The 24,629-nt window shown below is 39.7% G+C and overlaps 2 protein-coding genes across 4 annotated transcripts in view; both read right to left on the reverse strand.

Moving 5' to 3' along the window:
- Positions 1–8,263, reverse strand: part of prtga (protogenin homolog a (Gallus gallus)) — a 32,060-nt gene extending 23,797 nt beyond the window's left edge. For both annotated transcript variants that reach the window (XM_083552213.1, XM_083552212.1), the window contains exons 1-2: positions 8,026–8,263; positions 4,803–5,105 (exon numbers count right to left, since the gene is read on the reverse strand). In XM_083552213.1, the coding sequence (XP_083408339.1) occupies positions 4,803–5,105; positions 8,026–8,086 (364 nt within the window). In that variant the 5' untranslated portion in view covers positions 8,087–8,263. The remainder of the gene's footprint in view (positions 1–4,802; positions 5,106–8,025) is intronic.
- A 5,798-nt stretch (positions 8,264–14,061) lies between these two features.
- nedd4a (NEDD4 E3 ubiquitin protein ligase a) overlaps positions 14,062–24,629 on the reverse strand; it is a 48,600-nt gene continuing 38,032 nt past the window's right edge. For both annotated transcript variants that reach the window (XM_083552211.1, XM_083552210.1), the window contains 13 exons: positions 24,586–24,629; positions 24,204–24,269; positions 23,157–23,386; positions 22,951–23,072; positions 22,382–22,452; positions 22,166–22,261; positions 21,016–21,089; positions 20,851–20,911; positions 19,319–19,378; positions 19,138–19,245; positions 18,823–18,919; positions 16,537–16,609; positions 14,062–15,839 (listed from right to left, as the gene is read on the reverse strand). The exon at positions 24,586–24,629 is cut by the window's right edge and continues 15 nt beyond it. In XM_083552211.1, the coding sequence (XP_083408337.1) occupies positions 15,737–15,839; positions 16,537–16,609; positions 18,823–18,919; positions 19,138–19,245; positions 19,319–19,378; positions 20,851–20,911; positions 21,016–21,089; positions 22,166–22,261; positions 22,382–22,452; positions 22,951–23,072; positions 23,157–23,386; positions 24,204–24,269; positions 24,586–24,629 (1,205 nt within the window). In that variant the 3' untranslated portion in view covers positions 14,062–15,736. The remainder of the gene's footprint in view (positions 15,840–16,536; positions 16,610–18,822; positions 18,920–19,137; positions 19,246–19,318; positions 19,379–20,850; positions 20,912–21,015; positions 21,090–22,165; positions 22,262–22,381; positions 22,453–22,950; positions 23,073–23,156; positions 23,387–24,203; positions 24,270–24,585) is intronic.

Genomic DNA, 24,629 nt, shown 5'->3' on the forward strand with positions numbered 1-24,629 from the left:
ATACCCTGGATAACTTTCTAAACTAAAAAAAGTTTTGGCACCCTCTTTAAAACTCTGTCAAAAGCTACAACACTGCGAAACTACAACGCCGCCCCGAGCCACTGCGTTTCCTCAGAAGGTACACGGAAACATTGGAATTCCCAAGACAGGAATCCGTAGCGTGACATCCGAGCCCTCGAGCTACGAGAGTTTGGTGTAGATCAGGATCAGGCTACGCAGCCTGGTGCTCAGCGTACGCCGTGACAAGCGCTTTCTCTTAGCTACGTGTGGCCTCTGTTTGTGTAACGTAGCTACGCAAATCCTGCCTCTGACTCTACACTGTTTTTATTTAACACGTACAGGAGGACACTGCTGATATTTACAGTGTGTCTCTGGTTTTTAAGAGACAAGTTAGGAAGTTCCGGTGACGTCCTACTTCATGATTGTTGTCGCGTTGAGTACAGCTACAAGATATTCAGGTTTTTAACTCTTTGGATGTGAAAAATTAAGAATGTACAGAAACTCAGTGTGACACAATGAACAGAATATGAAGATACTATGATAATAATAATAATAATAAATATTAAAATACTTGTATAGTTTAAACCACATTTACTGGCTGCAGCTGCCATAAAAACGTTTTTATTTATGTCTCCATCATGATAAAACTGTAATTAATGGACATTCGGTTTGAGGATGAAGATGAGATTCTCTTTCGAGTTTCTTCCTCATGAGTTCTCAGGGAGTTTTTAACTTATAGGGACTTAATTATAATGCTAAAATTTATATTTCGAATACATTAATTTATGTAAAGCTGCTTTGTGACAATGTTTATTGTTGAAATTGCTGTAGAAATAATATTTTATTGAATTGAACTTAAGATTTATAGAACTTCTATTTTCTATAAGTTACTGAAATTAATGGGTAAATTCTAATAAAGAAAGAAAATTAATTAAACAGTGTAATTAAAATAAATTAATAAATATAAAAAGTAAGAAATAAGACTTAGTAAGTGATGTATGAAGTTAAACTAGGGGTTATAAGAAAACAGACTACAATTTTCTTTCTGTTTTTTAATAATATAACAATTATGGTGCTACACTATATACATTTCTAATATATTCTTATATTGTAAAGCTGCTTTGAGACAATGTCCACTGTTAAAATTGCTATAAAGATAATACCGAATTGAATTAAACTGAATTATATTTTTTATACGTTATTAAAATTATTTCGAATAAATGGATAAATAAACGAATGAATAAATTCCTAATTAAATCAGGAATTATGAAAAGCCATATTTATATAGAAATTACTGTGTATATATATACACTTTTAAACATTTATATTATTTATTTATTCATAGCATTTTTTAAATAAATAAATAAATCAAACTGTAGAACGTATAGAAAGTGCTGAAGAAAATAGGGATTTAGAAGAGAACAGTGTGTGTGTGTGTGTGTGTGTGTGTGTGTGTGTGTGTGTGTGTGTGTGTGTGTGTGTGTGTGTGTGAGAGAGTGCACTGGTGACAGATATTTCTTTTGGCTGAAGGTGAGAAGACAGAGGGCAAAAGGTCCAAAAGGTCCACCATTAATCTTCCTGTCCCTTAACACCCCCTACACACACACACACACACACACACACACACACACACACACACACACACACACACACACACACACACACACACACACACACACCTATTCACTCTCAAACCTGTTTCAAACATACCACCTACACTCCTGAAACACAAACCCGGGTCACTTTTTTACTGATCTTCTCAACTTCTAGATCCATTTCAGACAAATTTTATGAAAAACGTGTTTAATCCCGTAGTGACGTGTCCTGACGTGAGACGTGTTCTAATCCGGTGTTTAACGTTTCACTCCTCTGAGGACCGTTCACACTTTCTGTATCGTTTGCATAATTGCTCTCTCGCACTCATCCTTTGATGAATAAAGGCCAGATGTCCCCGGATTGGTCACTCATCTCCGGCCAAAAAAACCAAGAGCTTTTCTTTAGCCGAGGAGTGCTTTTCTTTAGCCATGGTGGTCAGGGGCAGTCGAGGGGGCAGTTGGGGGGCAGCTAAGGGGACAAAGGGTTGTGGAGAGAAAGGCTTTTTCATTTGTTCTGCTGAGCAGCAGAGCAGAAAGCAATTGCATGGAGACCAGTAGCTCCTTTCACTCCAGGAGGACAATAAAGTTAGGCATTCAGGGGGAAAAGACACGTACACACACACACACACACACACACACACACACACACACACACACACACACACACAGACACAGAAAGGAATAAGTGTGTTAGTATTCTAGGATCTTCTACTTCCAAGTTAGTCTTGAGGTGTCAATTTTACGAGATGGAGGTCCTGCTCTTAAACAAGACAGTAAACAGACCTTATAACTAACCTGTAGCTCGCTCAGGTAACACACACACACACACACACACACACTTGGACAAGAGCTGCAATATCGCCCTACTGTACTCCAAGGGGGTGGAAGTGGTGGTGGTGGTGGTGGTGGTTTCTAACATTTGTCTCTGTTACGCAATCAGAGTTTCACTGCTCCTGTTTTACTGCTTCAACCCCCTACAGGGCCCAAATGTGTGTGTGTGTGTGTGTGTGTGTGTGTGTGTGTGTGTGTGTGTGTGTGTGTGTGTGTGTGTGTGAGAGAGAGGATTATCCAAGCCATAAAGACCAGAAAGTTGGAGATACACAATTGTACAGGACATCTTTGGTGGTGGAAGCATTACATTTTCTCTATGCTTGAACTAAGAGACCCAAACCTGCTCCAGCATGATAATACCCATGTGCACAAAGCCAGCTCTAGAAGATCTGCTTTACATTTGATTGAACATCGTTGGGAGGAACTGGACCTCTTCCTCCTCACTTACATCAGTACCTGACTTTACTAACACCCTTATGGCTGAATGAATCTCGACCAAAATCTCCAACAAAATCTAGTGAAACATCTTCCTAGAGGAATGGAGGTTAGACATTAGGATGCTCATGAAACAAATACCAAAGCTTAGGGTCACAAGCAATTTGGGTGAAAATGAAGATATCCAAGTCTATCTACATTAAACTCTGAAAGACACGAGACATCCCTGAGCATTTTATTCCTTTCCTGCCCATTCTGTCATTGTCTTGTTGTCATTTCGCAGAGAAGATCGTTTACAGCTTCTGGTGCGGACTCCTTAAACTGTTAACGAATAAACGACATCTCACGGAATCCTGTGAATGAGCTGTAGAATCGAGTGTATCTCCTGTCAGAGCTGCTGTTATCATTTGGCCTCATTTGACACCTTCTGACAAATCAGAATCCAGAATGTAGAAGCTCCACCCATTAGCTGTTAAATAAAAAAAACTGAGGCTATTAGCATTATATGGCGTATTTGCATAAATGACCCTGGAAAGCACATTTATTGAAAGTTATGTGAGAATGATGTCACATCACCACCCCCAACAAACACACACACTCCTAAAAACAAGCTAGGGTGATACCTCAGTGACTTAAAAGGCTCTAGCTGGGAAAATAGCTCCTAACCTTTTAAACCCGCACGCCTTCATTTACACACCAATAGAGGCTTTCTCTCAGGATCTACCCTGGCTTTCAAACCACTGGCCTCCAGCACTGAAATCATCTCCAATACCCCATCCTCCACCCAACCAAAGCTTTAGTACTACGTGTACTAACAGAGACTTGGTTTTTGGTCCATCCTCTATGTTAGATGATTCACAATAAGATAAAAAAAAAAGAAAAAAAACATCTATTGGTTGGAGTTCGTTGACCAGAGCTAGCCAATCATTTGTGTCCATAAGATCATGTATGCAGAAGAGGGTTGATAACAACTGGCTTTACAGAGCCACAAAGGAAGCCTGTGGTAGCCTTTACCTCAGTGTTGGACAGTAAGGAAGTAATTCATTACTGTATTTAAGTAGTTTTTGAGTGTTTCCATTTGAGTAGACTTTTACTGTAAATCTAAATTTCAAAGTCAAATATTTGACTTTTTACTCAACTACAATTTGTGAAATTGTTCCCTTTTAAACGTGTTCTGATCGGCGCTCGGTGTATCCACTGACCACCAACATACAGTTCAGCATCAGTTCAACATCAAGCAGAACATTTAGAGAGGAATAAATGATGAAGCAACTCCAGACTCGAACTCAACACAACACACGTGACCTCGTTTATATGATTTTCTTTAATTTTTTCAGCTCATAATCATTGTAATAGAAATCAATCAGTGTTTGAGTCATTAATATCATTCTATTAATAGATCAGTGTGCTGAGAGTCACATTCGAGTTTTTACACATAAACTGAGGTGATTAAGTAAAGAGTCTTGTGATAAAAATGATCATAGGAACATTATAGTTATAATAAATCACTACTTTGGATACTGAAGTACATTTGATGGCAAAAACCTTTGTTCTTTTACTCAAGTGAAAGTTTAAAGAAAGCACTTTTACTGGAATCACAGTTCACCTCCTGTATCTCTACATTTACTAAACTACATGGTTTGTGTACTCCGACCAACACTGGTTTCTTGTCGTCATGGGACTGAGCTGTGCAGAACCGGTTTGAGGAATTGGAAAGTGACCAAACTGCAGAGGATTAGAGGGTTATCATGGTGCAATAATCCATGATGGATAAAGCTCTACTGACTACACTCCTCTCCATGAAATCTGACCAGGACAATGATAAAAATGGGACTTGAATAAAATGTAATTGGAAATTCAAAAAAATTTACCTCATCTGGTATCACTGATACTACAAGGGTTTCATGAAGCACCACTAAGGATCATTCCATTACAACTTACTTGCAATAGTCAGACAAGCTTTCTGACTCAGGATAGCTCCATATTTGTTTTGAGCAAGGCACTGGTACGACCCTTCGTCTGATTTGTCTCCTTTTCGGTTCTCGGTTTCCGAGATGAAGAGCGATCCATTGGAAAGCTGGTAGACGCGGTCCGACTCGAGGACAGGAGATCCGTTTTTCAGCCAACGGATCCGGATTGGATTGTCGCCCTGAGCCTGGCAGTCCATAATCACCACATCCTTACGGAGAACCGTCACATCGCGGGGCTCCTTAACGAAAAGTAACTCACTGAAACACAACACACCTGAAAAAAAGAGAGCGAGTTAAAATGAAGGATTGGACCGACACGTCGCTTGGGACGAGAACGTCAATGAAAATGAGAAAGGAAAGAAAAGTAACTAGAAGAAACATGATGGAAGAGAAACACATCATTCAAGGCTGTGGTTCTAAGGGTTTAAATACCAAAACCAACCATTAAAACTGATTATTAATGTTCTAGATTATTTTCTAGGCTGTTAAAATTTTGTAACCTCAAATCAAACACCAGGAACCGACTGTTACATATTGTGGAATTGATTTAAAACCTGAAAACTTTGCAGAACCGAGACTCGAAATAACATGAAAGGATCATAAACTCTGAAGCACTGGTTGGCCATGTTTCTGTGAACGTATGCCTCTGCAGGCTGAACTTCATGCTGGTCTAATCCGGTTATTCATGCCTCCTAAAGTCGAGCACCTGGAAGCATAGTGACTCTATCTGTCCTTAAAATGATCTATTACACTCTTTGCATGAAATCTGGAAAGCCACTGATCCTGTGACGCAAACCCCCACAGACCGAGACCCTCATACCAACACATTATCCTGCACTTCTGGTAGATGGTAGCATGACTAAGAGTTCTCTCTCTTTTTTCTTTTTCTGAGGTCCACGACAACTGTTTTACAACAATGTTCCTTCAACGTTCTCCCAACGATCCTCCATACCATTACTATGAATCTGTGTCTTGGAAAGTTCATAATAAACTTCATTACTGGGTTAAAATTTACTGAACGTCCAAACACATGCTCATTCTGAGGTAAAATATACACAATAAAGATACAAAATCACGTGTTTTTATGCCTATTCTGAGATTTAACTTTCAGTGGAAGGTGTTGATTTGAAAATAAACAAATTGCCTATTCAAACTTTATCACATCATTTACACATGTTTATTGATAAATATACATTTCTTTATACTTCTGTACTGTTTTGTTATCGGTTTAGGAGCAAACCCATACTCATATACATATATGTTGCGTATTTGGTAAAGTCTCCGATACTTTTGTTGCATCTAATTATGCAGCTCATTGTATAAATTGATTATTTCGTAAATGGGACCCCTACGTTCAAACTCAGCATCTGCCTCACCTTCGAGTTCATTGCGAGGTCATTTGGAATGTGGCAGCTCATTGGTTGAGACATTTGATTGGAAGGTTGTGAGTTGAAATCCCAGCACCACCAAGCTGCCAATGTTGGGCCCTTAAGCGAGGCCCTTAACCCCCTTAAGATGAGTTGTATAGAAAAGGTAAGGGTGTCTGCCAAATGCTATAAAGGTATATGTCATTTCGGAACAGGACTGCGGTTGGAAAAGGAAGTCTAGTTTAAAGCTGGTGTGTGCAAACTGTCCAAAAGTTTCCCAACGAATTTCAACAAGAAATGTGTTAAGACAAAAAAAGGAAAGTGGATTGTTTAACTACTGTATGAAGTACACATGCTTTTCTGTCGTATAGAAAACTATCCAGATATTATATACAAATCGTTTTGTTTATTTTAAAGACATTTTACAGAGGTAACATTATTTAAATTCAGGTGAGCAAATACAATACTGATGCATATCATATACATGCCAATGCTAATTAAAACACCAAAAGGGAGTTTGTTTCAGGAGTGAACACTGAAACTGGATATTTCCGTCTGTTCAGTAGATTAAGACCTGGTCAAGTCTGGATCATGATGTAGAAGCTTCAGTGACAAGTCAAGTCAAGTCAAGTCAAGAAGCTTTTATTGTCATTTCAACCATATATAGCTGATGCAGTACACAGTGAAATGAAACAACGTTCCTCCTGAACCTCCTGACCAACAATCTAAACATAAATACAAGAATTGCAATACTACTTCTTATACTTCTTTCCTGTTCTGGGTCAATTTGGACTTAACTGAACATTCTTCCACTCGTTCTTGTTTTTTTGTTTTTTTTTACTGAGTTTGTTTCATAGAAGAAAAAAAAAAAGGAACATACAGAATATTTGTCTCAAAATCACCTTTTGTTCCAAAGTATCATGAGTTACAAGTACAAGAGATGTGTCATGGTGTGCTGGTGCTATGAAAAGTTAAAAACTATAAAGAAATTATGGAAATAAAGTAAAAAAATTAAGTAAAAATTGAAGAGAAAGATAAAGACAGTGACTGTACAGGTATATAAGTACATTAGGGGCTTCCAAACAACTTCCGAACAATATCGCTTAATTTTCTTAATATTTTTATTAAAAAGTTATTGAATTTTTAGTCTAAATTTCGTAGTATAAGTAATACTGCAATTCTTGTATCACATTTTCTGGATATATTGTTGGTCACTGAAACTACAACATTAACCAGAGTTTACCAGGTTTTAAACTACTGAACTGATACGGAAATATGATTCAGATTTAGTGTTCACACCTGAAACTAATCCATTTTTGGTGGTTAAATTATTATGGGCATGTATATGAGAAGTGAAAATATTATTTTTAGTCAATTGCATTAAAACATTTTCTGCTGTTTTATGTAAAAAATAAAATAAAATAAAATAAATATATATATATATAATACACGTGTAATATTTATTATTATTATTATTATTATTATTATTATTATTATTATTATTATTATATAGAAAGTAAACGTTTAATGTATACTTTTAATTAATACTTTATAAATATATAAAGAAAAAATGGCGTTATATACTAAATAATGACACAATGTATATACACAATATACAAACATACACAACACAATGTATATATGTTATAAATATTAACACAATGTGTTCATAAACACCTATATATTCACACACACACACACACACACACACACACACACGCGCGCGCAATGTTTTTCTTCATATATATGTATAAAGTATATAAATAACGCTTATAAAGTTAAAGTTTCAGTGATGGGATGTGATAGAGACCCCCAGCTCACTCTTACCTGGCAAAAATCCTGCAAACAACAGCAGGGGCAGAAATAAAATCCTCTGGAAACGAGCCATTTACTGGAGCTGCTTATCCGTGCATGCTTTTATCTCCTTGTCCACACGGGCTGAGAACATCACCTCCTCTCTTCTCCTCTCTCAGATACTCTGACCTTCTGTGTAAGTTGCTGACCATCCAACACGGGGACTAGTTCCTCCGGCGGATGGACACATCCCCCATTTCAGGGCGTGATACCCACCCAACTCTCCTCTTTTTCTTCTTCCCTCCCTTCCTACCCTCTTCTCCTACCCAGGAATTAACCAGGAATGTAATTAATTAATAGCCGTCCATTCATATTTAAGCATTTAAGCCCCTCCCCCTCGAATAAACATATTAAAATGATGTTATGTAATCTTCATAACCGAGTGTTTGTGCATATTTTAGATCCTGAATATGTTATTAAAAACCCTAAATATTGATCTATAAATCATTTCAGTTTATACAACAATATACATTATAAAGCAATTATACATTTTAAAAACATTATTTAGGACGAAGAAAATCAAAGATTAAATGACAGCAATAATGGCATGAATTTTTTATTTGTATCTTAAACCAATGTATTGTTTTTCCAAAAAAAATAATGTTAAAACACAAAATTATTCATCGAATTATTAAGTATTTATTAGTCAGTCTATTTATTAGTTTAGAGACTTCTCCTCTTCTTCTTCTTCTTCTTCTTCTTCTTCTTCTTTCATCTGCTCTTATCAGGGGGCGCCACAGCGGATCATCCGTTTTCATATCCCCCTGTCCTCTACATCTGCCTCTTTCAGACCAACTACCTGCATGTCTTCCCTCACCACATCCATAACCTCCTCCTTGGTCTTCATCTTTTCCTCCTTCCTGGTGTCTCCATCCTCAGCAGTCTCCTACTGATATACCCCATGTCCCTCCTCTGCACATTTCCAAACCATCTCAATCTCACCTCCCTCACCTTGTCTCCAAAACGTCCTACATGCGCTGTCCCTCTAATAAACTAATTTCTAATCCTGTCCATCGTCATCACTCCCAACGAACATCTCAATATCTTCAGCTCTGCTACCTCCAGCTCCACCTCCTGTCTTTTACTCAGTGCCACTGTCTTTAATCCATACAACATCTCAGGTCTCACCACAGTCCTATAAACTTTCCCTTTCACTCTCACAGATACTCTTCTATCACAAATCACTCCTGCTATCACTCTTCTCCACCCACTCCACCCTGCCTGCACTCTTTTCTTCACTTCTCTAACACACTCTCCATTACTTTGCACTGTTGACCCCAGGTACCTGAACTCCTCCACCTTCTCCACCTCTTCTCCCTGCAACCGCACCACTCCACTGCCCTCCCTCTCATTCACACACATGTACTCTGTCTTACTCCTACTGACTTTTATTCCCCTTCTCTCCAGCGTGTATCTCCACCTTTCCAGGCTCTTCTCAACCTGCACACTACTTTCACCACAAATCACAATATCATCCACAAACATCATAGTCCACAAAGACTCCTGTCTGACCTCATCCTTCCACCTGTCCATCACCACTGCAATCAGGAAAGGGCTTAGAGCCGATCCTTGATGCAGTCCAACCTCCACCTTGAACCAGTCTGTCGTTCCTACTGCACACTTCACTGCTGTCACACTGTCCTCATACATGTCCTGCACCACCCTCACATACTTCTCTGCTACACCTGACTTCCTCATACAATACCACAACTCCTCTCTCCACCCTGTCGTACGCTTTCTCTAAATCCACAAACACACAATGCAACTCCTTCTGACCTTCTCTATACTTCTCCATCAACATTCTCAAAGCAAATAAGGCATCTGTGGTGCTCTTCCTCGGCATGAAACCATACTGTTGCTCACAGATGGTCACCTCTTCTCTCAGCCTGGCTTCCACTACTCTTTCCTATAACTTCATGGTGTGACTGATTAACTTAATTCCCCTGTAGTTACTGCAGGTCTGCACATCTCCTTTATGCTTAAAGATCAGTACCAGCACATTCTTTCTCCATTTCTCAGGCTTCTTCTCACCTTTCAGAATCTTGATAAACAATCAGGGTAAAAACTCCACTGCATCTCTCCTAAACATCTCCACGCTTCTACTGGTATGTCATCTGGTCCAACCGACTTTCCACTCTTCATCCTCTTAATCGCTGCTCTCACTTCCTCCTTACTAATCCTATCCACTTCCTGCTTCACCAACTCCACATCATCCAACCTTCTCTCTCTCTCTCGCTCTCTCTCATTGTCCTCATTCATCAGCTGCTCAATATACTCCCTCCATCTTCTCAACACACTCTCCTCACTAGTCATTATTAGTTCAGAGAACAATTGATACTGTTGCATTAAAACACATATAAATACATGATCAAAAATAAAAGTTATACACACTATATTAACTATATTGAAGTATTGGGACGCTTTTCCCAATCTGTCACAACAAACTTGGAAGCACACAATTGTACGTCATGTCTTCAGATGCCAAAGCATGAAATCATCCCCTTCACTTGAACTACGAGACCCAAAACCTGTTGAGTCAAAGTGCACTAAAGCCAGATCCATGAAGATCTGCTTTACATGGGTTCGTAGATATGGAAGATCTTCCTGTTCTAGAGCTCTGACCATCAACCCTATTGAGCTGAATGAATGTGATCGTAAATATCAGTCCCTGACTTTACCAACACCCTTGTGGTAGAATGAAATCTTGTGATTATCTGCAAAACCTAGTGGAACGTCTTTGCAGAACAGTGGAGGTTATTATACGAGCAGAAATGTGGAAATGTTTATACAGTGTATATGCCAGTGTGCAGAAATGTGAATATTTGTTACTATACTGAATTATCAGAGTCGATGTTTTATGTAAATTGGAAAATGTAATGCTGATGCATCCAAAATATACAATCCGTTCTATCTATCTATCTATCTATCTATCTATCTATCTATCTATCTATCTATCTATCTATCTATCTATCTATCTATCTATCTATCTATCTGTCTGTCTGTCTGTCTGTCTGTCTGTCTGTCTGTCTCTGATCTATCTATCTATCTATCTATCTATCTATCTATCTATCTATCTATCTATCTATCTGTCTGTCTGTCTGTCTGTCTGTCTGTCTGTCTGTCTGTCTGTCTGTCTCTGATCTATCTATCTATCTATCTATCTATCTATCTATCTATCTATCTATCTATCTATCTATCTATCTATCTATCTATCTATCTATCTGTCTCTGATCTATCTATCTATCTATCTATCTATCTATCTATCTATCTATCTATCTATCTATCTATCTATCTATCTATCTATCTATCTATCTATCTGTCTGTCTCTGATCGATCGATCTATCTATCTATCTATCTATCTATCTATCTATCTATCTATCTATCTATCTATCTATCTATCTATCTGTCTGTCTGTCTCTGATCGATCGATCGATCTATCTATCTATCTATCTATCTATCTATCTATCTATCTATCTATCTATCTATCTATCTATCTATCTATCTATCTATCTGTCTGTCTCTGATCTATCTATCTATCTATCTATCTATCTATCTATCTATCTATCTATCTATCTATCTATCTATCTATCTATCTATCTATCTATCTATCTATCTATCTGTCTGTCTGTCTGTCTGTCTCTGATCTATCTATCTATCTATCTATCTATCTATCTATCTATCTATCTATCTATCTATCTGTCTGTCTGTCTGTCTGTCTGTCTGTCTGTCTGTCTGTCTGTCTGTCTGTCTGTCTGTCTCTGATCTATCTATCTATCTATCTATCTATCTATCTATCTATCTATCTATCTATCTATCTATCTATCTATCTATCTATCTATCTATCTATCTAATCAGAATTGTTCATCGATCAAATCAGTACAGCCTGGAGGAAAAAAAAAAAAACAACAAACCCTGAACCTGTTTTATAATCATGAAGATCTCGGAGATGAAACGTTCTGCAGATGATCAGCATTACTGACTCGATCGCGCACTACAGATATGACATGATCGTGCATCCATGAGTGTGGGAAAAAGATGTTTTCCTCCCGTTCCTCCCCACAGCTGCTCTTTTGTGTTGAGGGTCCGAGGGTCTGGAGGTCTAAAGGGAGGTCAGGTTTCTCTCCTCCTCCACACAGAGAAAAAGAGGAAGATCAATAATTTTGTGTACTGTCCAGCTGTCCAGCTCTGCCTTATCAATGCTGGTTTACTTACTGATATAAACACACACACACACACACACACACACACACACACACACACACACACACACACACACTAGCTGGACTTATGTACTGGATTCATTGTGAATAAAAGGCTGAATTTGGGGTTTATATGAAATGTTATAGTACTGGGACACGACAGGCTGTTTATAGCTGCTATAACGTAAACGAGACTGTTGATTTGGAGTGAGATGATGTATATAAAAAGAGGAAAAAAAGGGGGGGAAATGTAATCAGGAAAAGAAGATCCGTCTCTCATTAGCGTTCACTGAATAACTGTTTCAGACATTAAACTTTATTGTACAATAAATTAATAATTTGTTTCTCATTGTACAAAAAGTTTCTCTAAACAGATTAAAGAATAAAATAAAGCTGCATCAGTTCATCAGATGAACCCAAAACCTATTTATTAAATTATTTTTTAAATATTACTAAAGCGTAACATAATCACTGGCATCCTGCTGTCAAACACCTTCAGCTTCACCACAGTAGATGTTTGTGCAGAGCACACAGCATCATCAGGGGGTTCCTCACATCCCAGTCACCTCCTTTCACCACGTTCTGTCTATCTATCCATCCATCCATCCGTCTCCGCTCTATCTATCTATCTATCTATCTATCTATCTATCTATCTATCTATCTATCTATCTATCTATCTATCTATCTATCTATCTATCTGTCTGTCTGTCTGTCTGTCTGTCTGTCTGTCTGTCTGTCTGTCTGTCTGTCTGTCTGTCTGTCTGTCAGGGTCTCAGGATCTCAGCGGTACAGTGTTGAGTGAAATAAATAAAGACGTTATAAACGTGTGATTATTAATATCAGCTGGATCAGTTTGTGCTTCAGAAAAAAAAAAAACTTCTTGGAGAAATCCACTTTTTTTTCCCACTTTGTAGCTACGAAAATAATTAAATAAGACAACAGAACTAACCACTGTTTCCCCTCTGTCTGTCTGTCTGTCTGTCTGTCTGTCTGTGTGTGTGTCTGTGTCTGTGTGTGTGTGTGTTCTCCACTTTGGCCCCTCAAACTGCCAATATGCAAATAGAGTCAGGGTCAGAGGTCAATACAAGATCAATACAAGAAAAAACCGTGATCACGGAACAAAAGGAAAGTAGATCCGGCACCGGACAGCGACGAGATCAATCAGTGCAGAACGTTGCCCTGGAACCTGGATCCTCAAACCTCCCCCCACTTTTAGGGTCCTAAAGGCCGAATAGGATGGTGGAGTGTGTGTGTGTGTGTGTGTGTGTGTGTGTGTGTGTGTGTGTGTGTGTGTGTGTGTGTGTGTGTGTGTGTGTGTCCTGTCACCTGACCTCTGGGTTGGAATGGAGGGAAAAAAAGAAACGAGAGAAAAGGGGGAAGGGGGAGGAGAGTAAACAAGACCTACGTCTCAAGAACTTTGAGACTGGATTTGGAATATAATTATATCAACATTCTGCCACAATGGTTCAGGATCAGTTTAGATGAACAGTTCTGCATTGAAGCTTCCATCACTAAACAGTCCACCTTTACAATGAAGGAACTGTAATTAATAAACATTCAGCGTTGAGGATGAGGATTTTGAGTCTGGTTCCTCTCAAGGTTTCAATTATAAGGCACAAAGTTACACAATTCTTTTATACAACATTATAACCTCCTTATCTCTGTGAAGCTACTTTGAGACCTTAAAATTTAAATTCAATAATAAAAAAATGTCAATAATAATAATTATTAATAATATATAATGTTTGTGCACTAAAGCGCCCTCGCGTGGTGAAATACCGTAATGACCGACTCAGAGTAAAACACAAGATATTTCCATTTCTCTTTATTTGTTTCCCCCCCAAATAAACAATATGTTGCCAAGAACACTGGCACATAACCAGATTAAACCATTATGATTCATATTCCAGATTAAAAGGCAGGTTTTCATTTAATAATACACATTTCAATCTCCCTATATTGAAAATTGTGGATCAATGGAACAGGGAAAAAAAAAACAACAAATAAATGAACTATCCATATATTAAAGAGGGAAAATGTGTACGTATCACTGAATTTATTAATTACTCAATTACTAATTTCTTTAAAATATATCTGTTTATTTATTAAAATCGAAAAAAATACTATTGGGAAATTCATATTTATTTGTGTATATATATATAAATAGTTTGGATTGATTATTTAGAGAGAATTAAAATATTTATTGATCATTTTATTTGTTTTACTTCCTGGTCCTTTAGTAACTTTGTACTAGTGCTAGAAACATTTTTGCTTCTCCGAATAAAGGGGGGCGAAAATTCCCAAAACGAGGGTCAGGAAAAAAAAGGAGAACAAGAAACAAATTCGTTTCAAGACGGAATCGACGAGGAAACAGCTGACGAGGGCACCGAAGTTTAACAGTCTGATCTAAACTCTGTACTGAGAAAGAGAAAGTGCTTACGCTCGGCATGTAAACGTGTACACGCAATGGCCAAAAGTATTGGGACACCCGACTCTTCCAGCCAAATGTGTTAGTGGTTTAAACTCTCACCAGACACGATCGTATCAGACGTCTGCGTGAAATATTTCCCCTTCCTGTGCTTGAGTCTCCTTTATACGAGTTTGGAAGATGTAGAAGATGTTTTGCCATAGAGTTCTAACCCCTGTAGAGGGCGCTCAACTCACAAATCTCCACAAAATCTAGTGGAACATCTTCCCAGAACAGTGACAGGTACTATAACAGGAAACGAGAACAGGAACGGGAAGTTCAAAACATACCAATCTTATCGTCAGGTGTCCACAAACCTTTGCCCATATGGTGTATGTGAGAAGCCGAGACCCGGTGCGGATTAAGACTAAACCAGCTGTTAGAAAAAAGACCCCCTGAGGGTGTTCAAAGTAGAAAATCCGATATGCAGAGAAAAGATTCGAGACCTTCACGTTCCCTGAAGCGAGTCGGCGGAAAACTTAATAAAAAAATAAAAACAAACAGAAGAGATAAGACGAAGAGCCGAACGCCGAGAGCGAATACTGCCACCAAAACCCCTGAGACGGAGACCTGCGTGCGAACACTTCATCCAAGAACACTGCTGAAGAGCATCACTGCGAACTCACGTGTTGAAAACCACAGCTGAAGATACGCTGCGTTCTACAGGCTGCTTATAAAAACAACAAAACGGTGAACACGTGGTGAAAACGAAGCGTACGCGATTGTGGGATATAAACCTGTTTCACGTGTGTTTGCGGAGTCTGCGCGGGTATATACGCCGTTTACGTGTGTAAACGTGGTGTGAAGCCGTGAGCACGTGACGCACAGCAGTGATAGTGATGAATAATAATAATAATAATGATAATAATAGTGAGGGTTTTCTGTAGATCTGGCCTCCTCGGTGACCCGATCGGAGACGTGTCATGGCCGCTGAGACGCGAGCACCAGACGTGCCTCGGACGCCCGCTACGCCCTCGGCGTCTCATATCTCCATGGTAACATCGCCGGCGTGGGCCGTCTAGTCGACTCCGTCGAAGCCCTGAGTGTTCTCGATGGCGATGTTCAGCTTCTCGCGGAGCTCCTCGAACGACTCGTACGGCGGCAGATCCAGACGGTTGAAGCTGATACACACAAACACAAACACACACACACACACACACACATGGTGGTTGCGTAAGTATTTGCCCCCTTTAAGGTTAAATCCCCTACATTAGATCTGTGTAAGTCATGATGAATCATCATTTCCCTTCCACATAAATTAGTTAAATTGGGTCTAACAGTTGTGTGTGAAGGACCACATCATCTAGATGTTCCTGGAGGAACCTACCGTGTGAATGCTCCTAAATAAACAGCGTTCCTGAAGACTGAGGGGCTCAAATGTATCAAGCAGCATTTGGGTCGTATAGAAACCCATTTCCACTACAGAAAAAACATTTGCAGACTGTATTTTTTTTTTTTCCGATTCTGACTTCATTTTTCGCAATTCCGATTTCATTTCTTGTAATTCCGATTGTATTTCTCGCAGGTCCGGCTTTCTGCTTTGCAATTCCAAGTTTTTTCCTCGCAATTCCGATTTATTTATTGCAATTCCAACTTTTTGCCCTGCAGTTCCGACTTTAGTCCTGCAATTTTTGTCTCGCAATTCCGATTTATTTTCTTGTGATTCCGATTATATTTTTTGCAGTTCCCACTTTTCGCCTCGCAATTCCAATTTTATTTCTCGCAATTCAAATTTTTTTTAGCGCAATTCCGACTTCATTCTTCATGATTCCGACTTTTCTTTTTTCACAATTTAGGCTTTTTGTCTGTGTCACTCACCATGTGTGAGCCCGGGGCAGTTTCTCTCGGGTTCCCCACTGCTCGATGGTGAACAACTGCGGCCCATTCGACCCTAAACATCCACAACAAACACCAACATTCAGCATCAAACACTTCACTATTTATCTTTATATCTCTTCTATCATCCTCATCTCTCTTCTATCATCCTCATCTCTCTTCTATTATCCTCATCTCTCTTCTATTATCCTCATCTCTCTTCTATTATCCTCATCTCTCTTCTATTATCCTCATCTCTCTTCTCTCATCCTCATCTCTCTTCTCTCATCCTCATCTCTCTTCTATTATCCTCATCTCTCTTCTATTATCCTCATCTCTCTTCTATTATCCTCATCTCTCTTCTCTCATCCTCATCTCTCTTCTATTATCCTCATCTCTCTTCTATTATCCTCATCTGTCTTCTATTATCCTCATCTGTCTTCTATCATCCTCATCTCTCTTCTCTCATCCTCATCTCTCTTCTATTATCCTCATCTCTCTTCTATTATCCTCATCTCTCTTCTCTCATCCTCATCTCTCTTCTATTATCCTCATCTCTCTTCTATTATCCTCATCTCTCTTCTCTCATCCTCATCTCTCTTCTATTATCCTCATCTCTCTTCTATTATCCTCATCTCTCTTCTATTATCCTCATCTCTCTTCTCTCATCCTCATCTCTCTTCTATTATCCTCATCTGTCTTCTATCATCCTCATCTCTCTTCTCTCATCCTCATCTCTCTTCTATTATCCTCATCTCTCTTCTATTATCCTCATCTCTCTTCTATTATCCTCATCTCTCTTCTCTCATCCTCATCTCTCTTCTCTCATCCTCATCTCTCTTCTATTATCCTCATCTCTCTTCTATTATCCTCATCTCTCTTCTATTATCCTCATCTCTCTTCTCTCATCCTCATCTCTCTTCTCTCATCCTCATCTCTCTTCTATTATCCTCATCTGTCTTCTATTATCCTCATCTGTCTTCTATCGTTCTTTATCTCTCTTCTCTAATCCTCATCTCTCATCCTCATCTCACTTCTATCGCTCTTTATCTCTCATCCTCATCTCTCTTCTATCATCCTCATCTCTCTTCTCTAATCCTCATCTCTCTTCTCTAATCCTCATCTCTCATCCTCATCTCACTTCTATCGCTCTTTATCTCTCATCCTCATCTCTCTTCTATCATCCTCATCTCTCTTCTATCGTTCTTTATCTCTCTCCTCTAATCCTCATCTCTCATCTCACTTCTATCGCTCTTTATCTCTCATCCTCATCTCTCTTCTATCATCCTCATCTCTCTTCTATCGTTCTTTATCTCTCTTCTCTCATCCTCATCTCTCATCCTCATCTCACTTCCCTCATCCTCATCTCTCTTCTATCGTTCTTTATCTCTCTTCTCTCATCCTCATCTCTCATCCTCATCTCACTTCCCTCATCCTCATCTCTCTTCTATCGTTCTTTATCTCTCTTCTCTCATCCTCATCTCTCATCTATCATTCTTTATCTCTCTTCTCTCATGCTCATCTCACTTCTATCGCTCTTTATCTCTCTTCTCTCATCCTCATCTCTCTTCATCTCTCTTCTATCATCCTCATCTCTCTTCTATCGTTCTTTATCTCTCTTCTCTCATCCTCATCTCTCATCCTCATCTCTCATTCTTTATCTCTCTTCTCTCATCCTCATCTCACTTCTATCGCTCTTTATCTCTCTTCTCTCATCCTCATCTCTCTTCATCTTTCTTCTATCATCCTCATCTCTCTTCTATCGTTCTTTATCTCTCTTCTCTCATCCTCATCTCTCATCCTCATCTCACTTCTATCATTCTTTATCTCTCTTCTCTCATCCTCATCTCTCATCCTCATCTCTCTTCTATCATTCTTTATCTCTCTTCTCTCATCCTCATCTCACTTCTATCGCTCTTTATCTCTCTTCTCTCATCCTCATCTCTCTTCTATCGCTCTTTATCTCTCTTCTCATTCTCATCTCTCTTCTATCGTTCTTTATCTCTCTTCTCTCATCCTCATCTCACTTCTATCGCTCTTTATCTCTCTTCTCTCATCCTCATCTCTCATCCTCATCTCACTTCTATCGCTCTTTATCTCTCTTCTCACATCCTCATTTTCCTCTATTGCTCTTTATCTCTCTTCATCTCTCTTCTAGCATTCTCATCTCTCTTTTATCCTCATCTGTTCTATCGCTTCTTGTTCACTTCTATCGTCCTCATCTCTTCTATTACTCCTCATTTCTCACTCCTTTTTTTTTGTTTTTTTTAATGAAGGGGCGGGGCTGACCGTAGAGCTCAGCGAAACCGTTCATTGGTACGCGAGACGTTCCCGTCACAAACTGCAGCAATCTGATTCGCTTCTCAGCATCCATCAGCAGCACAACCTGAGAGAGAGAGAGAGAGAGAGAGAGAGAGAGAGACAGAGAGAGAGAGAGAAAGAGAGAGAGTTTAGTTCTACTGTATTCAACTGTCAATCTACTGTGCTCATTAGAACATTAGGCCACGCCCACTATAGCGTTATAAGATCAGTCTGATACTGAGACATTTGAACTTCATTAGATATTTAATATGTGCTTAAAGAGTGTAAACACTCGACACTCACCTTCCAGAACCACTGGATGACGGGTTGGTTTGGCCCGTATCCGTTCTTATACTTGGTGTTTTCTCTCCAGTCGTTAACATCCACGTCACCCAGACCACACATCAGTAACTGAGAGCAAAATCCGTCAAAAAATGACACACAGAATCGTAAGGATTTATGTTTGAACGTGAAGAAAACTCACCTCCAGTTCGTTCTCGTCGAAGATCTTAATCAGGTCCTGAGGGATGAGCTCGTAGAAGCCCTGTGAGGAAATGACTCAATGAATGTAAAGTTCTTGAATGTAATCAAATAAATAATGAATACATCAGACATTTTATGGGCAAAAGTTTGCGGACACCTGACCGTAAGATCAGGTATCTACAAGAACATCCCAGGGCTGAGGTCAGAGCTCTAAAGAAGGAGATCTTCCACATCAACAAATGTATAAACACCTTCTGAATGATCAAAACCCAGAACCCAACAATTCGGTTATGTAAAAAAGATGACACCATGACTACCACCATGACCACTCCACCACCACAACCATGACTACCACCCTGACCATTCCATCAACACAACCATGACTACCACCATGACCACTCCACCAACACAACCATGACTACCACCATGACTACACCATGACCACTCCACCAACACAACCATGACTACCACCATGACCACTCCATTAACACAACCATGACTACCACTATGACCACTCCACCAACACAACCATGACTACCACCATGACCACTCCACCAACACAACCATGACTACCACCCTGACCACTCCATCAACACAACCATGACTACCACCATGACCACTCCACCAACACAACCATGACTACCACCATGACCACTCCATCAACACAACCATGACTACCACCATCACCACTTTATCAACACAACCATGACTACCACCATGACCACTCCATCAACACAACCATGACTACTACCATGACCACTCCATCAACAAAACCATGATCACACCATGACCACCACCATGACTGCACCATGACTACACCATGCCTACACCATGACCACCACCATGACTGCACCATGACTACACCATGCCTACACCATGGCAACCACTATGATCGCACCATCATCACACCATGACCACACCATCACTACACCCTGACCACACCATCTATGACCACACCAGGACCACAACTATCAACACAACCATGACTACCACCATCACCACTCCATCAACACAACCATGACTACCACCATGACCACCACCATGACTGCACCATGACCACTCCATCATCACACCATTACTACACCATGACTACTCCATGACCACACCATGGCCACTCAATCAACACAACCATGACTACCACCATGACCACTCCATCAACCCAACCATGATCACACCATGACCACCACCATGACTGCACCATGACTACACCATGATCACACCATCACTACACCATGATCACACCATCTATGACCACACCAGGACCACAACTATCAACACAACCATGTCCACACTGAATACTTGATTCTGATGGACCAATCTCAAATGCCATTACTGATAAACATCTTAGAATGTTGCCATGACAACAACAACAGCTGATGGTTACATGTGCATCTTGGCTTCGAAGCAAATATGAAGACTGTTCACCAAGGGAACAGTAACTGATCCATGCCAGGATATTACCTCACAAATTGATGATGTAATTTTGCATAAAAAGAAAACATCTTTTGGTTAAATGAAAGCGTTTGGACTCACCTCCTTGAAGGCGGACATTTGCTTCTGAACTCGGTTCACAAATCTCCACTGCATCACGAGGCTATGGAACGAAACAGGGCGAGTTAAATACGTCTGGATTTGCAGAGAAGCCACAATATCTCAGACTTCCACAGATAAAAGTGTGGATGTGAGACTGGGACTTACTGGATGTACTCTTTTTTGTTGGAGTCGGTAACGATGATGTCGGCTCCCCCCGGCTTCAACTCATGCTGGTGCGTCTACAAGAAACAAGAAAACAAACACATTGGTGTGTCCTGGAAACAACACCTGAGCTGCGCGTGTTCATCGTGTTTACGTGCGTTACAGCATTCTTTTGCCCATATCCTTTAATTCCGATTAAATTAAATGAAGATTTACAGTTTCCAGACTAGTTTTGTAACACGCCAACAGATGGCAGCACAAGGCTGCACGCACAACCACAGGAAGCACCGACCTTCATAAGACAGTGTGCCAAAAGACATCGTCCTCTGACACCAGGAGCTGTGCATCTGTTGCTATTCTGCCTTAGCATGAACAACAGCTTTTTACACACTTAGCATCTAGACAGTTTGTTTCTCCAAACTTTCAGCTGAAATACTTTGCTGTTTCTCTTGGAAAACTCGCAAATATGTTCTTCTAGTTGGAGATTTCTTTCTTGTTTACTTCAGAGCAGTTCAACAGGATTTAGATGTGGTGACTGGGCAGGTCGTATCATGATAGCTAACACTCCAGACGACTGTGACTCATCGTCTTTTTGTACAGTGAAGTCGGTTCCAATGAGCCTCAGTCCAGATGGAACTGTGTGGTGTATGTTGATGTATGGAATTGGAGCCATGTTGGTTCAGGATTCCTTTCACCAAAAGTCTCTTGCCTATCTGTATAAAGCCTGTCAGGCCTGGAAGATTTATTTTTGGTGCTATTTTTGCTAGCGGTGGAATGATCCATCGGTTTTGCTGATCCATACCGATAGTTTTTCCGGGTTGCGCTATACAGTACAAGAGCGGCCACTAGAGGCGAAGTCCTGACGCTACGTGCTGTTTATTTGAAGTGTCTTCATTTATTCATTTTTAAAGTAACTGTTTTTATTTATTTGGAGTGTTCCTTTTTGTTACAGTTTGAAAGCATGTCTTTTGTCGTCCTCATTATTGATCATTATAATGAATATATTCATATTTATTTCAGTTAGCACATTTTTATGAGTCAGAACTGATTATTATTATTTTTTTAAATAAAGGTCGGTTATCGGCACGTACGATCCGACCAATTTATCGTAATCGTATATATGATTGGTGTAGTAATGTTATAATGAGATCACCTGTCCGAAGAGCTCCTCGTCGATGGTGAAGCGGAGGTCAAGGTCAGTCGGGTCGTTCTCCAGGATCCATTTCAACGAGTTGAAGTATTCGCTGTCCTGAAATGGCAAACACACACGTGTTAATTATAATAAATAAAATAAAATAAAATGAATTCCAAAACAAAAAAGATTATATTCCATTATTCCCTTCATATCCATGGATCTTATTGCACTCACCACAGACTCCATGTCCTGTAATGTGATTGGCTTCTGGAGCATCATCTTATAAAACGGTCGAATGAAAAATGCTGTGGAGAAACAGTTACATACGACTCATCAATTATTATGTTTTAAATATTTATTAGAAAAAAAAAAGTCAACATGGCCACCCTGTAGACCTGCATCACATATACACTAGGGGTTTAAAAAAATATTTATACATGTGATATTTTGTTCAGTGATATTGCATCGATTCGCAAAAAAAGCATTTTATATATATATATATATTTTCATCTGATTATTATCTGACTTAGCTGACTGCACTCAAAGTGTTTTGTGTTGCCTGACTGCAGTCTCTAGAAGAATCTAGAAGAAATTGTTTCATACTTTTTATTTTCTTGCCTTCCGACGATAGTAGTTTTTAGATGTAAAACACTGGTTAATGCTAAAATCTAAAAATGATTATCCCTAAAATAAGAAATATCCCAATATATCGCCCTGTTTACAGTATCGCAATGTATCGTATCGCAACCCCTGTATCGTGATAAGTATCGTATCGCCAGGTTCTTGCCGCTACACAGTCGTACCATCCAGCAGCTTGCCGTGGTAGACGGCCATCCCCGCCACGCGCCCGATGAACTTGAAGTAGGACAGATGGTCCTCGTTGCAGAGGCCCGAGTTGGGGTTGATCTGCAGCGTGAAGTTGTCCCTGAAAACCCAACGCACTGTGATTAGCCTCTTACACCACAGAACCACGTCTTCACAGCACCCACTTTTAAATCTCAAAACTCACAGAGCAGAGTACTCAAACAGCCCATAATAAGGGTTAAACATCTCTTTGGAGATGAGGAAGAACCACTCTCGGGCCACACCGCCGTAGTCCAGCCCCCTCTCGCCTGCAAACTCCACCCAGAGGCGGGCCTTCAGGAGGTCGGCTCGCTTGATGGACAGGATGCGGCGGTACGAGTCCTCCAGGAGAGCGTTTCGTCTCACGGACATCTCAAAACGGTTCGGGATGTCTCCCTGCAGAGAGAGCGAGAGAGAGAGAGAGAATAAATATAAACAACAAAAGACAGAAAGAGATAAATGAGGAATTATTGACAAAAAAAAAAAAAAAAAAGATAAACAGAGAAAAAAGATGAAGATAAAGAGAGACACAGAAAGAGGGAAAGAGTGAGGGAGGGGGGGGGGAGAACTACACTTCCTCACTAAATGCACCAAATTCAACCGCATTCAAACCCAATTCTTCACCAAAATCAACCAAATCATCCCCAATTTTAACTCCCTCTCAGCCCCCGACAAACTGCCCCACCTACTGGGGGCACAGAGACCTGCACACTCGCAGCTCAATACATACACACCTGCCACGAGCTGAGGGACAGTGTGTGATCATGTCATTTAGTGTATACAACACACACACACACACACACACACACACACACACACACACACAGTTATATACATCTCCTTTTTTTTCCTTTCTTTTTTCTTTTATTATGATTATTTTATTTATTTGAACTATTCTGTAAATAAAAACAATAGTTTTTTATATTGTTATTATAATTATATTACATTATATTATATATTCTATACTATATTATATACAGTATTATTATATATTATATACAGTATTATTATAGTTTATTGATATTTCTGACTGTAATTTCTGTTATGTGTCTGTATGTTCTATGCTTTGGCAATACAATGCCCATATTTGTCATGCCAATAAAGCAACCTTTGAATCTTGAGGGAGAAAGAGAGTGGGGGAGAGAGAGAGGGAGAGAGAAAGAGAGAGAGAGAGAGTGAGAGAGAGAGGGAGAGAATAATGAAGATGCCTTACTGGTTTCTTGAGTTTTTTGCGGAAATACTCGTACTTCTGCTTGTAGTCTCTGGAGTAAGGCACGGCCTGAAACAAACAAACACACACACACACACACACACACACACACACACACACACACACACACACACAGTGCATTTCTATTAGTAATAACCTTAAATAAATACACAACAATACAACAATAGAAACTAGAGTAGCGCAGTGTCACTCCATACTGGAAATACGATTTGTTGCGCCCATGCATGAATGCTCTAAATAAACCATAGTGCTAGTGGAAGCACAGACAGACAGACAGACAGACAGACAGACAGACAGACAGACAGACAGACAGATGGGTGGATGGATGAACAGACAGACAGACAGACAGGTGAAGGGTACTCACTGGTCCGGTGATGGCGGAGTTCTGTAGTCTCGGATCTTCCCACT

This window comes from Silurus aristotelis (assembly GCF_946808225.1).
Source record: "Silurus aristotelis genome assembly, chromosome: 10".
Classification (NCBI taxonomy): Eukaryota; Metazoa; Chordata; class Actinopteri; order Siluriformes; family Siluridae; genus Silurus; species Silurus aristotelis.